The sequence below is a fragment of the Rhamphochromis sp. 'chilingali' genome (assembly GCF_963969265.1).
Source record: "Rhamphochromis sp. 'chilingali' genome assembly, chromosome: 20".
NCBI lineage: Eukaryota > Metazoa > Chordata > Actinopteri > Cichliformes > Cichlidae > Rhamphochromis > Rhamphochromis sp. 'chilingali'.
In genome coordinates this window covers 33,929,303-33,950,980 of record NC_137947.1, presented here as the reverse complement: position 1 = coordinate 33,950,980, position 21,678 = coordinate 33,929,303, and the positions used below count along the sequence as shown (strand labels likewise).

General features: G+C 41.9%; 1 protein-coding gene across 20 annotated transcripts in view; it reads right to left on the bottom strand.

Annotated features, from left to right (window-relative positions):
• Positions 1-21,678, bottom strand: part of col13a1 (collagen, type XIII, alpha 1) — a 77,184-nt gene that overhangs the window by 50,477 nt on the left and 5,029 nt on the right. For 2 of the 20 annotated variants that reach the window (XM_080869910.1, XM_080869898.1), the window contains exons 2-12: positions 19,893-19,928; positions 16,368-16,394; positions 8,831-8,881; positions 7,035-7,070; positions 6,596-6,622; positions 6,405-6,431; positions 4,244-4,270; positions 4,109-4,135; positions 3,579-3,605; positions 2,180-2,248; positions 700-762 (exon numbers count right to left, since the gene is read on the bottom strand). In XM_080869910.1, the coding sequence (XP_080726036.1) occupies positions 700-762; positions 2,180-2,248; positions 3,579-3,605; positions 4,109-4,135; positions 4,244-4,270; positions 6,405-6,431; positions 6,596-6,622; positions 7,035-7,070; positions 8,831-8,881; positions 16,368-16,394; positions 19,893-19,913 (402 nt within the window). In that variant the 5' untranslated portion in view covers positions 19,914-19,928. Of the gene's footprint in view, positions 1-699; positions 763-1,242; positions 1,285-2,179; positions 2,249-3,578; positions 3,606-4,108; positions 4,136-4,243; positions 4,271-6,404; positions 6,432-6,595; positions 6,623-7,034; positions 7,071-8,830; positions 8,882-9,845; positions 16,313-16,367; positions 16,395-19,892; positions 19,929-21,678 lie in introns of those variants that run through there. The other 18 variants (XM_080869916.1, XM_080869908.1, XM_080869911.1 and 15 more) reach the window with 14 other exon arrangements.

The window sequence follows — 21,678 nt, the reverse complement described above, 5'->3', positions numbered from 1 at the left end:
CACACTACACTGCAATCAATTCAATAAAGGGTGGGGAGCAAGTGCTGTGGTGTTGGAGAGAGCAAGGTAAGCTAAGGAACAGGGCGAGCAGTTATTATGCTGGAGAACAATGACTTTTTTCAATTAATACCCAGTTTCTACATGCTTGACCTGTGACCCTCAGCTGACAGGATATGCAAGCATATGGTCAATAGATGCTCCAAAAGTGACCAAAGAGTCATTTAGCAATAACACAATCACAGAGGTTTCATTTTCTGGACTGCTGTCCACAGTTACCAGTGTGGATCAAGAAGACAGTGAATAGAAAGAGTGCCTTTCTTATTCAATGATGTGAATGCCCTCCCTGTCAATGAGGTCAAAAAACCCCAAGTATCCAAAAGCTCTGAAAACCAATCACATGATTGAGGCTGGTGTAAAATATGAAAACCTTCAAGAACACCATTTTACTTGTGACTCTAGAGACCATCATACAGAGACATTTAATTAACCATCATCTTATCTTAATTCAATGCTACACAAGCTATACAACACAATTTTTGTACCATTGTTGTCCAGCTTTATGCACACCTTCATATATATACATATATATACACATATACATATATACACACACACACACACACACACACATGGCAGCAGAGAGAAGCTGTGGGAAGGAAGAGAAGTTGGATGGCAAGCAGGGGACATACACAATTGTACCTTGAGGCGTTTTAATATTAGAGGGCTTATTGAGGGCATGTTGCGCACGGTGATGGGCAACATCTGCTGGGGGGGAAGTCACAAAGCACAGGTGGCCAGCGATGCAAAAAGGTCACAGGGCAAAGGTCACCAGGAGGCCAAAGAAAGGAAACAGGGTAGAAGAGGAGAAAGACGGATAGAGGGGGAGGGATGTAGAGGGAAAAAGAAATGAGGGTGAAAGGAAATGGGAAGTCAAATTAGAAAAAAGGAAATAAGGCTGAAGAAAGGAAATCTAAAAAAGAGGCCCCAGTAAAGCAAACTATAGGCCTGAAGCTGCAAAGGGGATGGTCCATGCACTGATATGCTCTAAATTATATGCTGAATTTTGTTTTGCTTCTTAGATGCCAGCAGAGAGCCTTTCTGTTTGCTGTGCAGGATTTGTTGTGAATCAGCATCCCCATTAACTGTTACTCAGGCCCGTAGATTGCAGTGGAGCAGAGGAAGGAGCCTGTCTTGCCACAAAGAGAGTACAGCAGTAGAGTTACAGTACATATTCAGACTTACTGTGGCCAACTGTCCAACACAGGGCTGTACAATACGTCGCTTCTGTTGAGATGACCAGTGCGATCAGATAAAAGGTCAGTACAAGTAAACCTGTGATGAGAGCTTTGTTTTCCCAAGTGCATGAAACGTGCCTACTTTTTACAAAGCGTACATATTTCCACAAACTTTATGATGCCACTAAAACGAAAGCACCTTTATCAATAAAGTAAACCCAAAATAATTCCTGGCCAGTCTTCTCTGTCTTAACACGTATCCAATGTTACATTTGATTGACTTCAGTTAGACGATGCCTGTTTTGCTATGTAACCAATCACGCTCTTTATTCAGAAGATCACTTAGAAGTTCTATGGAAATACATACAGCAGATTATAAGCAAAGGTGAGGGAAGAGTAAAAGTAGGCAAGTCTGCTGCTTTGTCTCCAACCATTACAGTGATCCACCACAACTGAGAACAGCTTTAGATGGATATAAGTCACCTGCTGCTAATATTAAGAATGAATCAGATAAAAATGGTCTTTCCTGTGGGGAATATTTGTCTTTATGTTGAGATGCATAAAAATGAAAAAGTATCAGAAATGCAAAACTAAAGGACAAACAATGAACATGCTGACAAGTGGAAATTTAAGGCTCCTTAAAGGATTTTTGATATCTTACGTTGACAAAATAAAACTTGACTGAATGTGTGACTGTGGCTTGTAGCAAAGAGTACTTGGAGTTTTTAAAAAAAGCATCAAGTAAATACTCAGTAAAGGTTTTGTGTCACCAAAAAGGAAATGCATTAAGCTGATCCTGATTAATGAATCTTTATTCTTTTCTCTGGGTGGAAAGCAGAAGGTTGACGAGTGCCTTTGTTCGTGGGCACTGGCTCTCTTTGTGGCATGACCTCGCAGCACCCAGTGAGGGTTATCAAACAGGGTGTTCAGAGACACCCACAAACCTTCAACAGAGTATGACTTGATCGTAATGCAGCCAGGGTTTTCAGAGGAAGATCCTGCACAAAGAGGCCCTACACACCATGGAAATTGTCATTTTAGGCAACAAACCATTTCATTATCAAATCAAACAGAAAGTTACATACAGAACTGAGGTCAACATTCGCCCAGCTTACATAATCGAATCTTTAGTATCAGAAGAGCTGAGATGCATTTTCTCTAAACACCGGGTCTCTGTGGCTTTTAAACACCAAAACACGCTGCACCAAAAACTGGTCCACCCCAAGGATCGGGTCCCCCGACACAAACAGAGTAACATAGTGTACGCTGTTAAGTGCAGGAGGATTGCCAGGATTTATACATCGGAGAAACCAAACAACCTCTGGCTACAACACAGAAGAGCCACCTCGTCAGGCCAGGACTCTGCAGTCTATTTACACCTACAGGCCAGTGGACACTCTTTCAATGATGAGCATGTTCACATCCTGGACAGGGAGGAACGCTGGTTTGAGGGCAGAGTCAAGGAGGCCATTTACGTGAAAAGGGAAAGACCATCTCTGAGGTTACATCTGTCATCATCTTACAAAGCTGTGATTGCAGCCATTTCCAAACTCTGAATGGTAGTTGTTTAATAAACAACTAGAACCAGATAATTATCAGAGAAAATCCACTTGCATCAGTCCCTTCATCCAACTTCAAATTACTCAAATGCCCAAGGCCCTTTGAGGTGATGGTAGTGGTGGATGTTGATTATGAGGTTGTGCAAATTGACAAAGGCAGAGCAATGCAGATTTACCACCTCAACCTGACCCTCCTAAAAGCATAGAGGTAGGCGGAGCTTGACTCTCTGCTGAGCTAGGTGAATAACTGAAAAGGCAGTGGCGTATTAGAGCCATCTTCACCTGTAAATATTGGAAACAAAGTATTTGACAAGACATTGTTGCCTGTCTATTATTACTAAGACTAAATTAACATCTGAACTCCACAAACAGCAATTCCCTAAGACTGCGGCCTGGACTGTGTTTATACCATAGGAATGCCCCTCCAGACTGCTGCAGGGGTTTCTTAAAAACTTAAAGACTAGCTAAAAATAGGCTAATTTATCAGACAAATCTCCATTACATAGCAGACTCTTTTTCCTGGCAATCATACACATCTGTCTGTATAGCATGCTGCTGGTAGGGACCCTGTTTTCCCTCAGCTACCTGAACTGCAGAGACAGAGGGCCAAAGAACTGCAGTTCCACATGTGCTACCTATCATTCATCTATTTTTGTCATCGTTAACGACTCTATTAGTTAATCTTAAAAAAAGAACATAATAATAACACACTCAATATGTTAAACTTTGACTTCTTCTGAAAGAGAACCAGCAAAGAATTAGTTTAGTAGTAATGTTTCCTTACCCGATGTGTGTAATCGCCACAGATACCCTTGAATAAACGAAAAAAGTTGAATTAGAAAGAGATCATTAGAGTATCAGAAAACTGATCTGAATGGCATAAAGAGCCATAACCCTAACCCTAGCCCTTTCACACGGTGAGTGTAGTTTAGTCTATGGAAACTGTGTTGAGTTCTGTAGCTCAAGAAGAGTTTTCCCAAATGTGATAGCATACACCTTGATGGTGTCATAATGTTGCCCTCTGAGGCTGACACACTGCTTACATTACTGCTACCACACACTGTAGAGATATGCTAGTTAAAGCTGATAAGCTCTGTGCTATCTTGCCCTGATTCTAAAAAACAACATGATGGAAGCCATAAGCAGACATTTACTCTTTCAAATGTGGACTCCAGAAATCAGTGGCCCGTCTTTTATATACAATCTATGCTTCTGATGCTTTAATTAAATGGTGTGAGTACTTCTTTCATCAAATAAAGGGTAGTACACTCACCAGCCATAATAAAAGAAAAACATGAAAAATAAAAATCTCACCTTCTCCCCTTTAGGTCCAGGTTCCCCCTGGACAGCAAAAGAACACAAGTAAAGAAAAGAGGAGTTGGTTACAAAGGTAGCAAAGAGCTGAGCAGTGCGTAATCAGAGGACTGACATCAGGTCTCAGATACTTACTGGGTGTCCTTTAGGACCACGCTGTCCCTGAAAGACACCAGGAAAACACTTTGTCTTAAATATGACCTAGGCATTGATTAGCTGCTGCAAGGTGTGAAAGACTTAACATGAGTGAAAATCATTTTCTCAGAATAATCAATCAAACTGAAAAATGGACTGTTCTAACTTCTTGTTAGGAACGAACCCACTCAGGTTAACTTCCCACTAAGGCCTGGATGTGACCTGCACAAGTAGCTGTCAGATCTCAGCAACTGGTTTATTAAAGAACTCAGGAAGAGGGGCACAAATCCATCCATCCAGTCTATCCCAACTTTATATTCACTGTGTTTTTAATTTGTTAAAGAACGACTTTGTTGCACAGGGCTGCTCCACTTGCCCTGTGGGGGGTCTCTGTCTTTTAAACTTGGGTTCTCTACCAGAGACTTAGGATCTTGAGGGTCCTGGGCAGTATCTTTGGTGTTCCTAGGACTAGGTTCCTGCGACTGCCATTCCTGGGATCTGCTTTAGCCACTCTTCTATTTTTGCCATCACTGCCCTGAGTGCTCTGATTACCACAGGGACCACTCCACATCTTTTCTCTCAGCTCTTGGTATTTTTTAATCTTCACATCTTCCTTCTTCCCGATGTCGCTATCACTTGGTATAGCTACATCTAACGCTACAGCTGTCTTCCTCTGCTTGAACTTGGCCTGTCTGTATCTGAAAGTCCCACTGGATCTTAGCTGGGTCATTTTCAACCATCCTAAAGGCCATATCCCACTGGATAATTGGATACGACCTTGGGACTTCCAGGCCATAATCATCACAGATCTCCCTGTGTACTACGACAGCCACTTGCTCATGGCACGTATAACCTGCCAGCTAGCATCTTGCACTATTCTGCTGTGTGCTGGAATATCTCAGGGAACAGTCTGTGCAGCCTGAACCTGGTAGACCCCAGCCTCTATCAATCTTGTGCTTAAAGCTTGTTCCTGTGCTGCCATGATTAGTGTTTCTGTGCTGTTTTTCAGTCCAACTTTGTCCAGCCATACAAAGTGGGAAGAATGTTGTTTCCCCTAACATTCCCAGATAGTTTCACAATTGTCTATGAAACCTACATTGTTTTTAAGGAGAAAACTGGCTGCTCCTGTCTGCATGCCAAATATCCTCGGCCAAGACACTAACCCCAATTTGCTCTCTGATGTTGTTTATCTTATCTATTTTAATTCTGTTTTATTTGATTATATTATCCCTCTGTTCAGCACTTTGGCCCACACTTGATGTCTTTTAAATGTGCTATCTAAATAAAGCTGACTTGACTTGATGCAACAATCAGAGAGTGTGTGAATGACAGATTGAAAACACTTACATTTAAAAATTATAGAAAAACGTGCTTGTGTAAATGGGTGAATGAGGCAGGTTGTGTAAAGAACTTCAAGTGCTCAGATATAGTAGAAAAGCGTCATACAAAAATCAGGCCATTTGCATTACACCCCCCCCCCCCCCCCCCTGTCCAATTGGGGGAGGGAAACAAAGAAAACTACAGAGTTTGACATTTTTTGCAAAGTTACACACCAGTTCATTATTAACCTTAAAACCTTTGACTGACATAACCCTGTGTCATATTTCTAAAAACAGAATTTCTAGTAGCCAGAGTTTTCCCTTGGCAGGTTGGTGATGGACTTTTGTTCCGGATACGGTTCCTGTTCCTACCCAACTGCTCGGGACGATCGGCTGGGAGAGAGCTAACGATGGCTAAAGGACAGCACAGAGGACGACAGCACAAGAACAGATCCTAAACACCAGATCCGTAGAGGCAAGAGTCTACTACAGCTGACAGGCCCAGGGTTGCAGACCTTGTTGCAGGATAGTTGTAGGATGGGACTGCATATGGACTTCCAGTCCCTAAGCCCCAGTGGGAGACACCACCAAAGGTGGTTAAGAACAACAGGGCGTCGAGTTCCACACAGTCAAGCCAACATATAGTGGAGGTTGACAAGGAGCAGAAGAATGCAGGGACAGATGTGTCTGTCCCAGCAGACAGCAACAAGCAATAAGAAGCACGGGAAATAGAGAAGTACCAGGTAGTTACGGGACAAGATTTTGTTTTTGTTCTGTTTGTGTACTTTTCATGTTATATTATAACGAGTGCTTGATTGGCACTATTTATGTTTATGACTTACCATGTCTCCCTTTGGTCCACTCTGTCCCTTTGTGGAGGCAAAACAATTAAATCAATCCAAACATATAACATCACTAAACTAAAAAATAATAATAAAGATGATGATGGCTGGTAGAATTTTTATTAATGACCAGTGAAGGAACTAAATTATTCAGTTCTTCCAGTTTGCAAAAGGAACTTAATGGTACTCACAGGCTTGCCATCTAACCCAATTGGACCCTGGGAGAGGAGAGGAGAAGACAGTACAACATTTAGATTGTGTTATAGTCCCTGACTCACAAAGATGCAATTTCTAACTTTTAGGAAATACACTGGCAATTAAATAAAGACTGTGTATCTTGCTCAGACATACAGATGGCAGTGCTGGTGGTAGTAGAAGGAAGGTGCTGTTACCAGTATGCTACTAGTTAAAACAGTTATTGGTCTGTGTTTACTGTGCTGAGCAGCACTCACAAAGTGGCAATCTAATCATGAGAAGATGGTAATATTTTGGTTTGATGTTCCATTTTATCTAAAGGAGTGCAGAAAATGTTTTTACATATTTTATATGAGTAAAATCGTCAATCACCAGCTAATTCATGAAGTATTATAGCCTAAAAACAACCCTGGCAAACAGGTGGTTATAGCTTACTGGAAATCCTGGAAATCCTCTTGTACCAGGTTGTCCCTAAAGAGATGAAAAAAAGAGAAAACCATGAGTGTTTAACATGCATCCGACAGTCTGACATAAAGCCTGGAAAAGTGTAGTTGAGAGTAGAACGGTTCCGCTATTTTTACGTATTTTGTAAATGGTGAATACACTGTGTGCGATTTCCTTCTGTGTACACGAGGAAATCAGATACTGAAAAATGTTCTGTCTCGCCTCAGGCCAGCAATGACTGTGAAGCTTCAAAATGTACCACATATTCATCCAACCCAGTGACATGACAAAATGACAGGACAGACGAGCTCTACAGAGGGTTGTGCGGTCAGCTGAGCGCACCATCCGCTCCGAGCTCCCTGACCTGCACTCAATCTACAGCAGGCGGTGCTGGACCAAGGCCAGGAAGATCGTGAAGGACCTCAGCCATCCCAACAACAGACTGTTCTCTCTGTTGAGGTCAGGAAAGCGATTCCGCTCCCTGAAGACCAACACAGAGAGACTGAGGAGGAGCTTCTTCCCGCAGGCGATACGGTCTCTCAATCACACCACCACACAGTACTGACCCACACATATGGTTCTTACACACACACTGGACTTTCTGGACTTTGGTTTTGCACAACACTGGTCACTATATTCTTCATTTCCGGTTAATACTTGTACAGCTGCTGTTATTGTGTATATATTTATTTATATTTAGATTTCTTCATACATTCTTATATAGTTCTATATTGTGTATTTTGTTGTACAGTTATTTTATTTTCAACTTTAATTTATATATTTTATCTTATTCTTCCCAGTTAAATTTACCCTTCATTCTAATTTGTGTTGTACAGTTATTTCATTTTTAACCTTAATTTATATTTTATTCCTTCCTAGTTAAATTTACCCTTTTTAATTTTTCATATTTATTTCCTTTCTTATTCATAGTCTTTTCCTTTTTTGTTTTCTTTAGGTCACGAGCAGTTGTCCAAGCATTTCACTACATATCGTACTGTGTATGACTGTGTACGTGACAAATAAAAATTTGAATTTGATTTGAATTTGAAAATGCTAAAGATGCTGAAGCATTTGTTTTGCCTCGGGTTGCATAACCTCCTGTTTTCCTCAGCGCTCTGTTTTTTGTTCACAACTGTAATGTGTTTGCGACTGACTCTTCTTGGATTCTCCTGTGCAGAGTCTCTTCTGCAGCCTGTTATTTATTAGAAATGCCTATTACAATACAGGAAAAGTGGGCATACAAAAGGATAGACTATAATAATGAACACTAAGAAAAACAGATGCTTAGGCTGGCTAGTTGCCCTCCTGTAAACTATAAACGGGGAGAAACATTCAACTCGTGTTGTCACCTGAGAATTTTGGTCAAAACAAGAGAAACCAGTATGACTGGATAACTAGCCGTGAGCCCAGCTGGACAAGGATGGAGCGTCCAGCTTTGTTCCCTGATAAAATAACGATGACTAGTGATCCAGTCTAACTTAACTTCCAATGCAATCGTTTACACATGCACTCTGCAATTATATAACAATATTCTGTCATGGAGCAGTGACTCAGTCTTGAATAAAGACAATTTGGCCGAGCCAACATAAATCCGTGCTCAGTACTCCACAAACCTGAAAAGTAAGGAGTTGTCTAATTTAATTAATAGAGCTGAAAAGTCTGTTGGTGTCCACAAAACTGATGTGATGAGTTCTACAACAGTGGTAGCTAATAAAGACATTTGCTGCATAGACAAGCAGACGTGATTAAAGGTAAAAGGGTTCGTAGTTCTAGGGAGAGACACTTACAGGAGGTCCTCTTGGTCCAATGATAGACAGGCCAGGCTCACCTGGTGCTCCCTATGAACAGACAGAAAGACAGGAAAAGGGATTCCTTCCTCTAGCACTCACATCTATAAATATTATCAGAGGGATTCAACAAAAAGGTAAATGGCTACAGCAATTCATCACATACAATGTTTAAATGTTTAAAGAAATGTAAAGCTGATGTGACACCAATGTCTGGTTACTTGGGGTTTAAATTCTAAGCTGGTTTAAATTTGGTGATAGTGGGTAAACACCAGTGGCTACTGAACTAACTCCTGATCCTTGTTTAACCTCCTAAGACCCGAACTCTTCCACGGCATGCATTTTTAATTTCTCTTTGATATTTGGGCTGATTGGGACCTGATGAATGTAAAAACAAAGAATTAGCAGATTTATTTTTTTTACCTAATTTTTGTTTATAACAAAAATGAGAGCCACATATGAGGATTTTCATTTTAAATTTCGATAGAACAGTAGCAGTATAATGTCCTTGTAAGTGGATATCAGGCCCTTGCAGAGCAAAATTGAGTATTTTGGTCTAAATAACCCAAAATGTGATGTCCACATATGTGGACGCCAGGTCCTAGGAGGTTAAGGGTTCTATAAATGATTAGACTTAATGGAAGAATGTTATTAAAATGTGCAGTAATGCATGAAGCGCAACCTCTTGTTTCTTCATATTTTGCTAGGAAAATGGGAGATACTTGCAATTACGTATTGAACTACTGTCTCTTGGACAACCTTCTTCCTTATAATTTCTTTGAATAGCATTCAGGAATAGTTCTCCACACATTGCTTAACTCTGGTTCTGGTTCATTTGCTGCTTTTTGTTCCGTTCTCTGTCACTCTGCCACTGATCATGTTCCATTGTGTTTTTTTCTATTTAGAAAAGCATTTGCAGTGTGGGATTACTGTCACTGTCATGGTCCTGGGTCTTTGATCCAGTGTTTTTATTCTGCACTCTTTATTTGCTCCTTTGGTTTTAAGAAATGTTTACATTCATGTGTGAGTGAAGCGCTGCTGAGGATCTCCTTAATCCCACTAGCCCGTCTTCCATGGAGGACGGAGAGTCTGGGGACGACAGGGACAACTCGTCTATCTCCGAGGGTTAGGTCACTGCGGTAAACAAAGAACGAGACTGCAGACACAAGCGGTGGAAATGCGCTTCCTACGAAGGGTGGCTGGCCTCTCCCTTAGAGATGGGGCAAGGAGATTGGCCATCTAGGAGGGGTTCTGAGTAGTTGGAAGCTAAACACAGAGCACCTGTATAAAAAAGCCCAAAGCCGACTGAACTTCCTCAGGAGGCTGAGGTCTTTTAACATCTGCAGGAAGCTCCTGAGGATGTTTTACCAGTCAGTGGTTGCTGGAGTACTTTTCTATGCTGTGGTGTGCTGGGGGAGCAGCACAGCAAAGAGGGACTCATCCAGGCTGGAGAAACTGATCAGGAAGGCTAGCTCTGTGGTCGGCATGAAGCTGGACACTCTGGTGACAGTGGCAGAGAAAAGGACATTAAAGAAACTGCTGGACATTATGAACAATGCTGGGCATCCTCTGCACACGGCCATAAACAATCAGAAGAGTCTGTTCAGTGACAGGTTGCTTCTCCCCAAGACAAGAACTAACAGACTTAAAAACTCCTTTGTCCCACACGCCATCAGACTGTTTAACTCCTCTCTGGAGGGGAGAGGGAGGGGAGACAGGAGGACAAAGGAGGGGGGAACAACTAAGCTGTAGTGCCTCTTCACCTCACTGTACAATACCTTGTGCAATACTTTTTGTAAATAGTCAACAGTGCAATAGACTCAATACTTGAAATGTGCAATTCACTTGTATTTTTATTTTTTATTCCTATTTATTCTATTTATCCCCTTTGTATATTTTATTTATATTTGTCTCTGTATTTATATATATGTGTGTGTGTGTGTGTGTGTGTGTGTGTGTGTGTGTGTGTGTATATATATATATAACAATTCTGTAACTGTAACTTCGGTCGTTGCTGTGCTTTTTTGGAAGTCGAATTTCCCAGAGGAACCCACCCGAGGGATTAATAAAGTTCTATCCTATCCTATCCTATCCTATCCTATCCTAAAGCTGTGATTTTGAGATTAATTCTGTCTGCTGAGTCCTGCATCTGGGTTCACTCTCTATTTGCCACAAAACTGTTCAATGACATGGGACATATAAATATAAAATGGTTGCCAATCGTACGCATTCCCGATGGTTAAATCAAAAACTGATTGAACTTTTTTGTGTTGAATAATTATATCAATATAATGCCCACTGATATCAGTTATATCAATGGGCAGCACGATGGCACGGTGGGAAGCACTGTTGCCTCACAGCAAGAAGGTCCTGAGTTCAATTCCACCATCAGGCCGGGGTCTTTCTGTGTGGAGTTTGCATGTTCTCCCCGTGTTTGCATGGGTTCTCCCCGGGTACTCCGGCTTCCCCCCAGAGACATGCATGTGTTTTACAGATAGCTCTAGATAATTACTGTTGTAGCTCAACTTTTTAACATATTAGAAAACACTTTACATCCTGCGGCGGTCTATCCTTCAAGCGTAGTGTCTTGGCTGTTCCTAGGAGTGCGCTCTTCTAGACAGAGAACTTGGATGTTGCTCCTGGGATCTGCTGGAGCCACTCGCCTACCTTGGGATTCACTGCGCCGAGCGCTGCGATTACCACTTGGACCACCGTTACCTTCACCCTCCACACCTTCTCCAGCTCTTCTCTGAGCCCTTGGTATTTCTCCAGCTTCTCGTGTTCATTCTTCTTGATTTTGCTGTCACTCGGAACTGCTACATCGATCACTATCACATACGTCTTCCTCCGTCTACCACCACTATGTCCAGTTGGTTAGCCATCACCATTTTGTCCGTCTGTATCTGGAAGTCCCACAGAATCTTAACTCAGTTGTTCGCCACCTTCCTTGGGGGCATCTCCCATTTTGACCTCAGGACTTCCAGGCCACACTCGGCACAGATGTTCCTGTACACTATGCCGGCCACTTGGTTATGGCGTTCCATGTATGCCCTGCCTGCTAGCATCTTACACCCTGCTGTTATGTGCTGGATTGTCTCAGGAGCATCTTTACACAGCCTGCACCTGGGGTCCTGCCTGGTGTGATAGACCCCAGCCTCTATGGATCTTGTGCTCAGAGCTTGTTCCTGTGCTGCCATGATTAGTGCTTCCGTGCTGTCTTTCAATCCAGCCACTGGTAGGATTTCTGGATGTCAGCCACCTCCTCTATCTGCCGGTGGTACATACCATGCAGGGGCCTGTCCTTCCATGGCAGAGAGGCGCCTCCTCTTCCTCGGGTTTGTGCTGCCTGAGGTATTCACTGAGCACGCAGTTAGCCGGGGCAGTCTTCCTGATATACTCATGGATGTTTGTTGTCTCATCCTGGACAGTGGCTCTGACGCTCACTAGGCCCCGGCCTCCTTCCTTTCACTTAGCGTACAGCCTCAGGGTGCTGGATTTTGGGTGAAACTCTCTACGTATGGTCAGGAGGAGATAGAAGAATCAAGACGAGGGTCTTGATGTCAGTGGCTTCTATCTCCTCCTTTAGCCAGCTTATTGTCCCAGCAGGGTACCTGATCACGGGCAGGGCGTAGGTGTTGATAGCCCGGATCTTGTTCTTACCGTTCAGCTGACTCCTCAGGACTTGCCTCTGCAGGTACTTGGTGGTTACAGCTTTTCTAGTGACCTCTTCATGGTTGCCATTTGCCTGTGTCATTCCCAGGTAGTTGTAGCTGTCCTCTATGTCTGCAGTATTGCCTTCTGGTAGTGCAATCCCCTTCCCTCTTTTCGTTACCATCTGTCTACACTTCTCCAGTCCGAACGACATTCCGATGTCGCTGCTGTACATCCTGGTGGTGTGGATCAGTGAATCGATGTCTTGTTCACTCTTGGCAAACAGCTTAATGTATGACAACTGCTCCATTCCATAGTTGGTATCCGTAGCCAGTCTTATCAATGATCTCACCAAAGGGGTCCATGTCTATGCAGAACAGCAGTGGAGACAGAGCATCTCCTTGGTAGATCCCTCAATTGATGTTTACTTGTGGTGTTGGCCTCTAGTTAGGACTGGGCAACATATTGAGTTTTTAAATACATCGATATATTTTTATACGAGATATGAGATGTGACAATATCGTTTATATCGATATAGTCTATGTTACGTTATAATGCCTCTCTTTCGTCCACTTTTGTCTCTACGCAACGTTACTCTGCCTCGCCTCTCTCCTTCACTGAACACAACTTCCCCTCGCCCATCGCTTCACCTGCAGGCAACGACAAGATGGACACGCCAACTATCAAAGAGGAGCTGGTCGGTAAAAACTAAACATTTGGACATTGCTATTTTAGTGCTGGTAGCAGTGATCTCGTTAAAATGATGTTAACGCCATAACTGCATTAACACGGCAAATCTCCGTTAACGAGTTACCGCGGATCACCCCGTGCGTGGGGCTGGACGGCGTCAACGGGTTAACGAGCTAACTGGGCTAACATGTTGACGCCATCTAAAATCCTTTCATTGTCTCAAAACTCGACGGTGCACCTTATGTATGAATTCTGGTTGTGCTTACTGACCGCGAACCGATTTTCTGTGGTACACGGCGCTCAGCAATCTGTCAAAAAATGTTTTTGGACGACTTTGCTAAGCTACAAAGCCGCACCGCTTGATGGATTGTTGGAGCATTACGGCTACCGTAGTCAGGAGCCTCGCGGAGTGATACGCATGGGCTTCAATGTAATATTACCGTATTGTGTGCGTAAGGACCACATATGGCACTTATTAAGAGACATGGTTACAAAGAGGATTTCAAACTCAGTCACACAGTAGAACTTGGGAACAGAGCAGCTGCAAATCTGTCTTTGTTATTATGCTCAGTGTCTTTTTAGTTTACATCTTGACTGCACAATTGTGAGCAGTTTGTTATGCACAAAAACAACATTGTTTTATTTTATTTATGGAGCATTATTATTTAATAAAAAATTATAATTTATTTCCGAGTAATTCTTTTTATTTACATCTACGCTGTACGTTAATAAAAGTGCCTGTGTGAGATCTGGGACACAGCTTTGACTAAAAACTCTCTTTTTGTTCTTACTTTATGGTTTTAAAAAATATTGAGATATATATCGTATATCACCATCCAGCTAAGGAATATCGAGATATGAATTTTGGGCCAGCCCTACCTCTAGTGTTGTTCACCGAATCCCCATTGCATTACTGATGAAGGCTCTTATTGTCCTGTGGATCTTGTGCAGTTCATAGGCAGGTTATTGGTCGGGAGTTGGATGGAACTGGTCCCTTCTGCGTGTCTCTCATAAACTAGCAGCTGGTTCATTTGTGCTCCCAGTGGCTCATGGAGTACCGTCAGCTTCTTCAGCCAGTAGTCATGAATCATGTCAGGGTCTAATGCTGTCCAACTTTTCATACCCTTTCTTGGATGTCTGCCACTGTGGTCCCTACTGGACTATTCAGGGAGTTTACTGTGGTCTCTTAGATTCACTAGCCACTGTGGATTGTCGTTATAGATTGGGTCCTTCTCCCATATGCTCTTCCAGTATTGCTCCGTCTCCAGCCTTGGTGGTGCTGTTCTCATATTGTTCCCTGCCACTGAGAGTACACCTTAGATTGTTCTGTGGAGTCGACCTGGTTTCTCCCCCTGCCTTCTAGCTCTCTAGTGTACCTCTTCAAGTGGCTGGACAAGGCTGTGAGTCTTTCCTTGGCAGTTTCCAAGGACTCTGTACTTCTTAGGTACCTTTTCTTTATTACACCTTTCTGTAGCTTCAAAAGTTTGCTAACTTCTCTCCATGCTACCTTGATCTTGGCCTCTAGTCTCCTTCTCCATGGAGGAAACAGCTCCATGTGGCTTTTCATCTTGTAACCAAGCATCTTACAGACCACTGCTACCGTGGTGTTGATTAGCTGATTGGATGGTCGCAGTTGGTATCGTCCTTAGTGCTGTGTTTACATCTTCTAGTAAATCTTCAGAGGGTACTTCACGTTTTACCAGAAGGTAAAAGTAATGATTGAAAAAGAGGGTTCGTTTAATTTGAGGTTGTTGTCTGTTGCTTCCTTGGTGTGCTCCCGCTTTGGTAAGTCAGAGAATTTCATTTGTACAGATGAGAAGTCACAGGTTAGGGTTTGAATTTCAACCAAAACCAGGACCCACTCGGAGAAAACAAAACCAATTGTTGTTCAAAAGCAGACACATAGAATATGGATCTTATTTCATCCTAAATAAACTTTTTTTTAATCCCACAAAGATCACTTTCCATCAGCTGTGGCTTTAAGAGATTACATGCAGTAATGTCTGCATGTATAATTTTGGTATTCCTTCATTCTGTTTGTCCTGACAGCTACGGGAAGAGACGAAACACAGATCATTACCTACTGAAGCATATTCTCAGCCTACAAAGATAAATATTTTGCACTGTGATCCATAAAGTAGCCACATTGTCTGCTCCTCCGCACTTTATGGATCCTGATGATCAGGTTACAATTTTTGTAAGGCAATCCAAGGCTAAAATTATATTTTAATGACTGACTATTTAAAAAATGTATTGGCTAACAACCACATTTGACTCTCTGGTATGTGTTGTTGCTTTTCCCCTTTGTTACACATTTCAGCCAAGAATTCAGAGTGATGAGAACAAATCTGTATTTGTATATGCATCTGACAGATTGGAAGATTTTGCTTGTTGACACTCTCCCTCTTTAGAGACTGTGTGTTTAATGTGTGTTTAACCCTACAGACTTATAGCAGTTGGAATAATGGTCACCAGTCTGGCATTTGTTCTTCTCTTCTCCAATATAATATAAATAACATAATAATAGAAATATTTTGGGTAATAACTATTAAATCTTCTACTTCTGCTGAGTGAACAGCATTTTAAATAAATTGTGTAGTGTCCATCATAGTACAGAATACAGCATTCAGGAGCAGAGAACAAACTCAGACTGCTGCATTGACCCTCGTGGACACGGATCACCTGTTCTACCAAGTGAGCTAATTTAGCACCCTAGAATTTTGTCATGTACTCTGCCGTTGCCTGTGTAAAGGTCTCCCCAGTTGGGGGACAGACTTAGGAGTCTTAAATTAGACTTTTCAGATGCCTGCGTAACAAATTGTTACTTTGGTGTTTCAGAGTGTAAAGACTTCAGGTGACCTAACTGGGGTGGGAAACCATTTACAGACCCACATGCTGTTGAAAAATAGAGATCCAAATCCCATCCCTGTTCATACAATGAAGTGCACAGTTATGCACCTCTAACCACTACTTCCACCACCCATTGAGTCACACCTTAGCCAAGTCTATTTATATTTCACTGCAATCGGGCCGTGTTAATCACAGATGAGCAAAGTCAAAGAAGTCAAAAGTAAAAATAGAATTTCAGGATTAAGCTCCAACATTTAGTTAAAGTTTAATCAAGTTATTTTTTTAACTGTGCTAAATAACTACATTTGTATATGGACCATCTAATGGCATGTGTTCCTAAACTTACCTTCTCCCCTGCGTGTCCTTTTAAGCCCTGGGATCAGACACAGCAGACACAGTCACATGCAAGTAGGTGTGTAGAGGGGGGAGAGACACAAGAAGGGAGAGAGAGAGCGAGAGAGAGAGGGAGAGGAACCAGTGTTAGATACATGGAGAGGGCTCGGGACATGCAGCATCTTTAGGACTAGTGACGGAGGTGGTGATGGTGAAAGAGCTAAAGGGAACTACTGTATATGTAAATCAAATGGAGGAATGTGATATATATGGCTTTCCTGAGAACAGGAAGGGTAATTAACACTGCCCCAAAATCACTGTCTGCCCTCTTCCACCCCTGGAAGCCATCGCCAGCTCCTCTCTCAGGAAAACAGGAGCATCATAGGTGAGCACTACACCGCGCCCACCACCTGTTTGACCCGCTGCCCTCGGGTTTGTGAGTTTGGAGGTCCCACACCTCCAAACTCACAAACAGCCTCTTGACAGGCCTTTCTCTTATTTCTGCATGAATTTGTCTTGTTTTGCATTTATCCCCATTGACTGTATATATTACTCCTGTTTGCTAATTATTCCAACTGTTTAAATCAACTATTTATATCTTATTCTGGCACAGTTGGTATGAAGCACCCACAATAATTTCATTGTTCATGTACTACGACAATAACGGGCTGTTGTATTGTGTGTGTGTGTGTGTGTGTGTGTGTGTGTGTGTGTGTGTGTGTGTGTGTGTGTGTGTATACACTTAGTTTTTTCCATTTTGTATTATTTTCCAGGGTGAAGTGATTGCACAGCTTGCATTCAAAGTAATGTAACACATTCCATCACTGTCTGCTTTCCCTGTCAAATCTACAAATAAACAATCTCAGACAGCGCTGTCATAAAACTCCTGTCAATTAATATGTGCATCCATCCTTTACATTACTGCCTTGAGGCTGCTGTTGGCTACTATCATGTAGTATTTCTGCTAAATCATATCATTTCTGCTACATTATAGTATTGCTGCTACTATGCTACTTTTCTACTAAGTTATACTATTATATTATTGTGTATTAAGTTATAATTTGCACTGAAAGCTTATTTCATCTCATAGCAAAGTGTAGTTGTCTCTGTCGCTGATGGTTTGTCCATCTCCCGTTAACAGCGACTGGAGCTGGGCAAGCTGAGAGACCAGCAGTTGGTTTCTGGTGGTTTGCAAATGTGGATAAACCTCTGGCCTTTAATGGTGACATGAGGGGAGAACACAGTGGTCTGCTTTCACTGTTCTGACATCAGTTAGTAGCCAGGAGTCGTATGGAAACACAGCTAGCATTAGGAAGCAAACCAGCTTCAGTGATTTAGCTTTGTAACCGATGAGTGTCCTCTTGTTAATTACCTTGGCCAACATGTGTGATAAAGAGAGGATGGAGCGTGAAAAAGTTATTTAACTCCTTTATTATATAAGCAAGTAAACTTTTGACCATGATGGAGAGGGGACAGCAACTCTGACCATTCTAATAAAAGTCTAATAACTTATGCAAGTTGAGCAGGTGCAGGGTCAGATTAGCATCTATGAGAATGAATGAATGTGATGGGCTTAACCAGCTGTTTGCCAACACGCCACTTTCACTTTTTTACTCATATTTTAATCCCCCTGTTAACTCTGTCACACACTATTCAACCATTTTAATTCAGCTGATTGATTTATCTTACTTTTAATTGACTTTTTGAAAAATCAGGATGCAGACCTGTGTTTCTGATCTTACGAACAACTTTTCATAGATATGTGGTCGTCACAGAACACCCACCACACCATTTATAGAATATGATGGTGACCATTAAACAGAATGAGTTCAACCTTAAATATATGCTGTAAAGTGAATCCAGCTAACAATGATGGGAAACAGTTTTCTGCATAATAATTATTTTTACTTTTGATATTTTCTGCACAGTTTTCCAATAATGCGGTGCAAGAACACAGGGCTGTTGGAAAGCTATCACGCAAGCAATCTAAGCAGAAGGGGTTACATGCAGAGGATATGGGACCTATGTACCTAGTGTTATGGAAAACTTGGGTCCACTTGCTACGTTTGCAAAACCGTCTATCAGGAGCCTTGGTGTTAGTATTGACTCAGCTCTGACTTTGGATGCCCATGTAAAATCTCTGGTTCGCTCCTGTTTTTCTCACTTGAGAAACATTGCTAAGCTGAGTCCCATTGTATCGCGCTCCGAATTAGAAATTGTCATTCATGCATTTGTTTCATCTCGTCTGGACTATTGTAATTCTTTGTTTACTTGTTTATGTAAAGCCTCTTTGGAGCGTCTGCAAGTTGTTCAGAACGCTGCTGCAAAGCTTCTGACCAAGTCCTCCAAGTTTTCCCATGTCACACCCCTGCTGATTCAGCTGCACTGGCTCCCAGTTAAATTCAGAATCCAGTTTAAGGTTTTGACCTTGACTTTCAGGGCTCTGCATGGACAAGCACCAACATATATAAGTGAACTTTTACATCCATACATTCCCAGCAGGTCCCTGAGGTCATGTGACCAGGGCTTGCTTGCTGTCCAGCACACGTGGCTGAAAACAAAAGGCGACAAAGCTTTTGTAACTGTGGCCCCCAGATTGTGGAACTCTCTCCCTTTGAGCCTGAGATGTGTGGACTCAGTGGTCGCTTTTAAAAAACAGCTAAAAACTCATCTTTTTAAACTTGCTTTTGGTTGATTTTTATTTTTAGGTTTTAGCTTCTGTGAAGCACTTTGTGATTTTTATCTTGAAAGGTGCTATATAAATAAAGTTTTACTTTACTATGGAATTCTCCACACCCAACGTCTCGACTAATGGCAAAACTAGTTTCTCAGTGTTCCAACATCTGGAAGAAACAACTGCTATCACAACTTGAAATTGATGAGGTAAAACAGCAACAGGGAGGCAGAACCTGAGGTCAGGGGGAGATATCATCATCCCCACACTCTAAGATTGGGTACCAAACTCAGTGCGAATGCATGAGCAGCTAATCTGAGAGATGGGATCATGGCTGAGCTTGAAACCTGGACCTTCCATGGTTGATTACCAAGACTACATGAAGTCCCCTCTGAACGTTTCCTCAAAGATGTGAATGCAGCATTACGGAAAATCCCTCCTTCGACTATTATGGTAACCAAACAGCTAATCAACACCACGACAGCAGTGATGACTGAGATGCTTAGCTATAAGACAAACAGCCGCAAGGAGCCGTACCCTCCATGGAGAAGGAGACTAGAGGCCAAGCTCAAGGCAGCACGGAGTTAAGTTAGTGTGTTTTCATTACGCTATCAGTACTCCTATTTAGACAAAGGATTTTAATGTTTCTTCCACCCTGGGTGGCTTGTAATTCAAAATGATAGCAAAGGAACTTCAAGAAAACTTTGTTATCACAGTACTGATCATTTACTTCTGTATTAATGCATACTGTTCAAAATAACTGTAATCTAATCCTGTAACATTAATCCTTTTGCATTTGTGTTGTAAGAGCTTTTGAATGTAACTATCACTAGTGCTGGTGATGCATGAACCCAATTCACTCACCATTCTCCCAGGAATTCCCATACTTCCTTTGCCACCCTAATGTCCAATGCAAATTAAGAAGGAACAGGAGTCAATCAGATGTTCTATAGGGATACCATGGCATTCAGACTTATCGTCTCTGCAACTCTCTCATTTGCAAGGAACTATGCTAATCTCATTTTTTCACTGATGCGTTATAGAAACAACGGTTGGTTCATGTTAGTGAGACGAATGTTAGCACATTTATATCCTAATGGAAGCCAAAACTAGAAAAGAGAATAACAAATTTAAAAGAGCTTAAATGCTTTGTTCTGACATCAGTTAGTAGCCAGGAGTCGTATGGAAACACAGCTAGCATTACTGCTACAAAAGCTTTTAAAGTTTTTAATGTCATGGTATTCCTTTAAGGAAGATGATCATTTTTGTTATTCAGAATAACCAATTCAACATGCCATGCCCAAATTATGGGAGCAGAAAGAAGATCACTGTGAAAAACAATCACATAATTATCAAATAATCATGCCTCATTCAACACTGCAAAGTTCAAGATGAAAGACGATGGAAGAAAGTTGCAGTAATTTCTTATGTCATTAGAAGAAAGTTATTAGTAGCCCTGTTACTTTGTTACACTTTTCCATCTTATATCTCCAGACAGTGTTACGGTAAGGGCAGCGGGTTGAAAACCACCTGAGATAGGAAGTCATGATTGGGTGATTAGCCAGGTTTTAGCTTCAGATCAGGGCTTTGATTCCTAAATCTATTTTTACATGTGTATAGTATAAAGTCTGATTGTTCCAAGATGATAGTGTAGTTTATATTTACTAAATGTTCATCCAATGACATAAAGACACACTGTTGCCTTTTGCAGTCTAACCTAGGTGTTTGGGGTTTTTTAATTTACCAAACTTTAACAAAAAAAAAAAAAAATGTTTCTCTGACTTAGTTGTGAGCTGACAGCATGATTCTGCAACTATTCAATGCAATAATGCTTGTTAATAATTCCTGTTCAAGGTCCCGATTTAAATCAGGGCTTTGGGGAGAATCTGGCACCGCCAAAACTGCATTTAGTTTAATCTGGACCTGGAGTCTTTAAAGTGCCCAACATGATTATTTGCTGGAACCACAGAGTACAACATTCATTATAGTAAAGTGAGGTGAATTGGGTGTTTGGTAAAATCTCATCCAATTCTTATTCTTAATTTTTATTCTTATCTTATTCTTATTTTTATTTTCATGTCTATTTAAGTGTAATTTATGACAGTATGTTTGCACTGAAGCACCGCAGCACTTTCCTAATGTTGTAAACCTGCTCAACATTTGGCGATAAAACCCTTTCGCCGATCGTGGCTCAAGAGTTGGGAGTTCGCCTTGTAATCGGAAGGTTGCCGGTTCGAGCCCCGGCTCGGACAGTCTCGGTCGTTGTGTCCTTGGGCAAGACACTTCACCCGTTGCCTACTGGTGGTGGTCAGAGGGCGCCAGTGTCCGGCAGCCTCGCCTCTGTCAGTGCGCCCCAGGGTGGCTGTGGCTACAATGTAGCTTGCCATCACCAGTGTGTGAATGGGTGGATGACTGGATATGTAAAGCGCTTTGGGGTCCTTAGGGACTAGTAAAGCGCTATATAAATACAGGCCATTTACCATTTCTGATTCTGAATTCATTTTTTGCAAAGAGGGAAATGTGATTGCTGCAACGGTCATGTACACCCTGTTTCTGCCTTTCCTAGTCAGCTACATACACACTCACACTTGCATATATACTAACAGAAAACACATGCTTGCATGTACATACTTCCATATGTGTATGACAC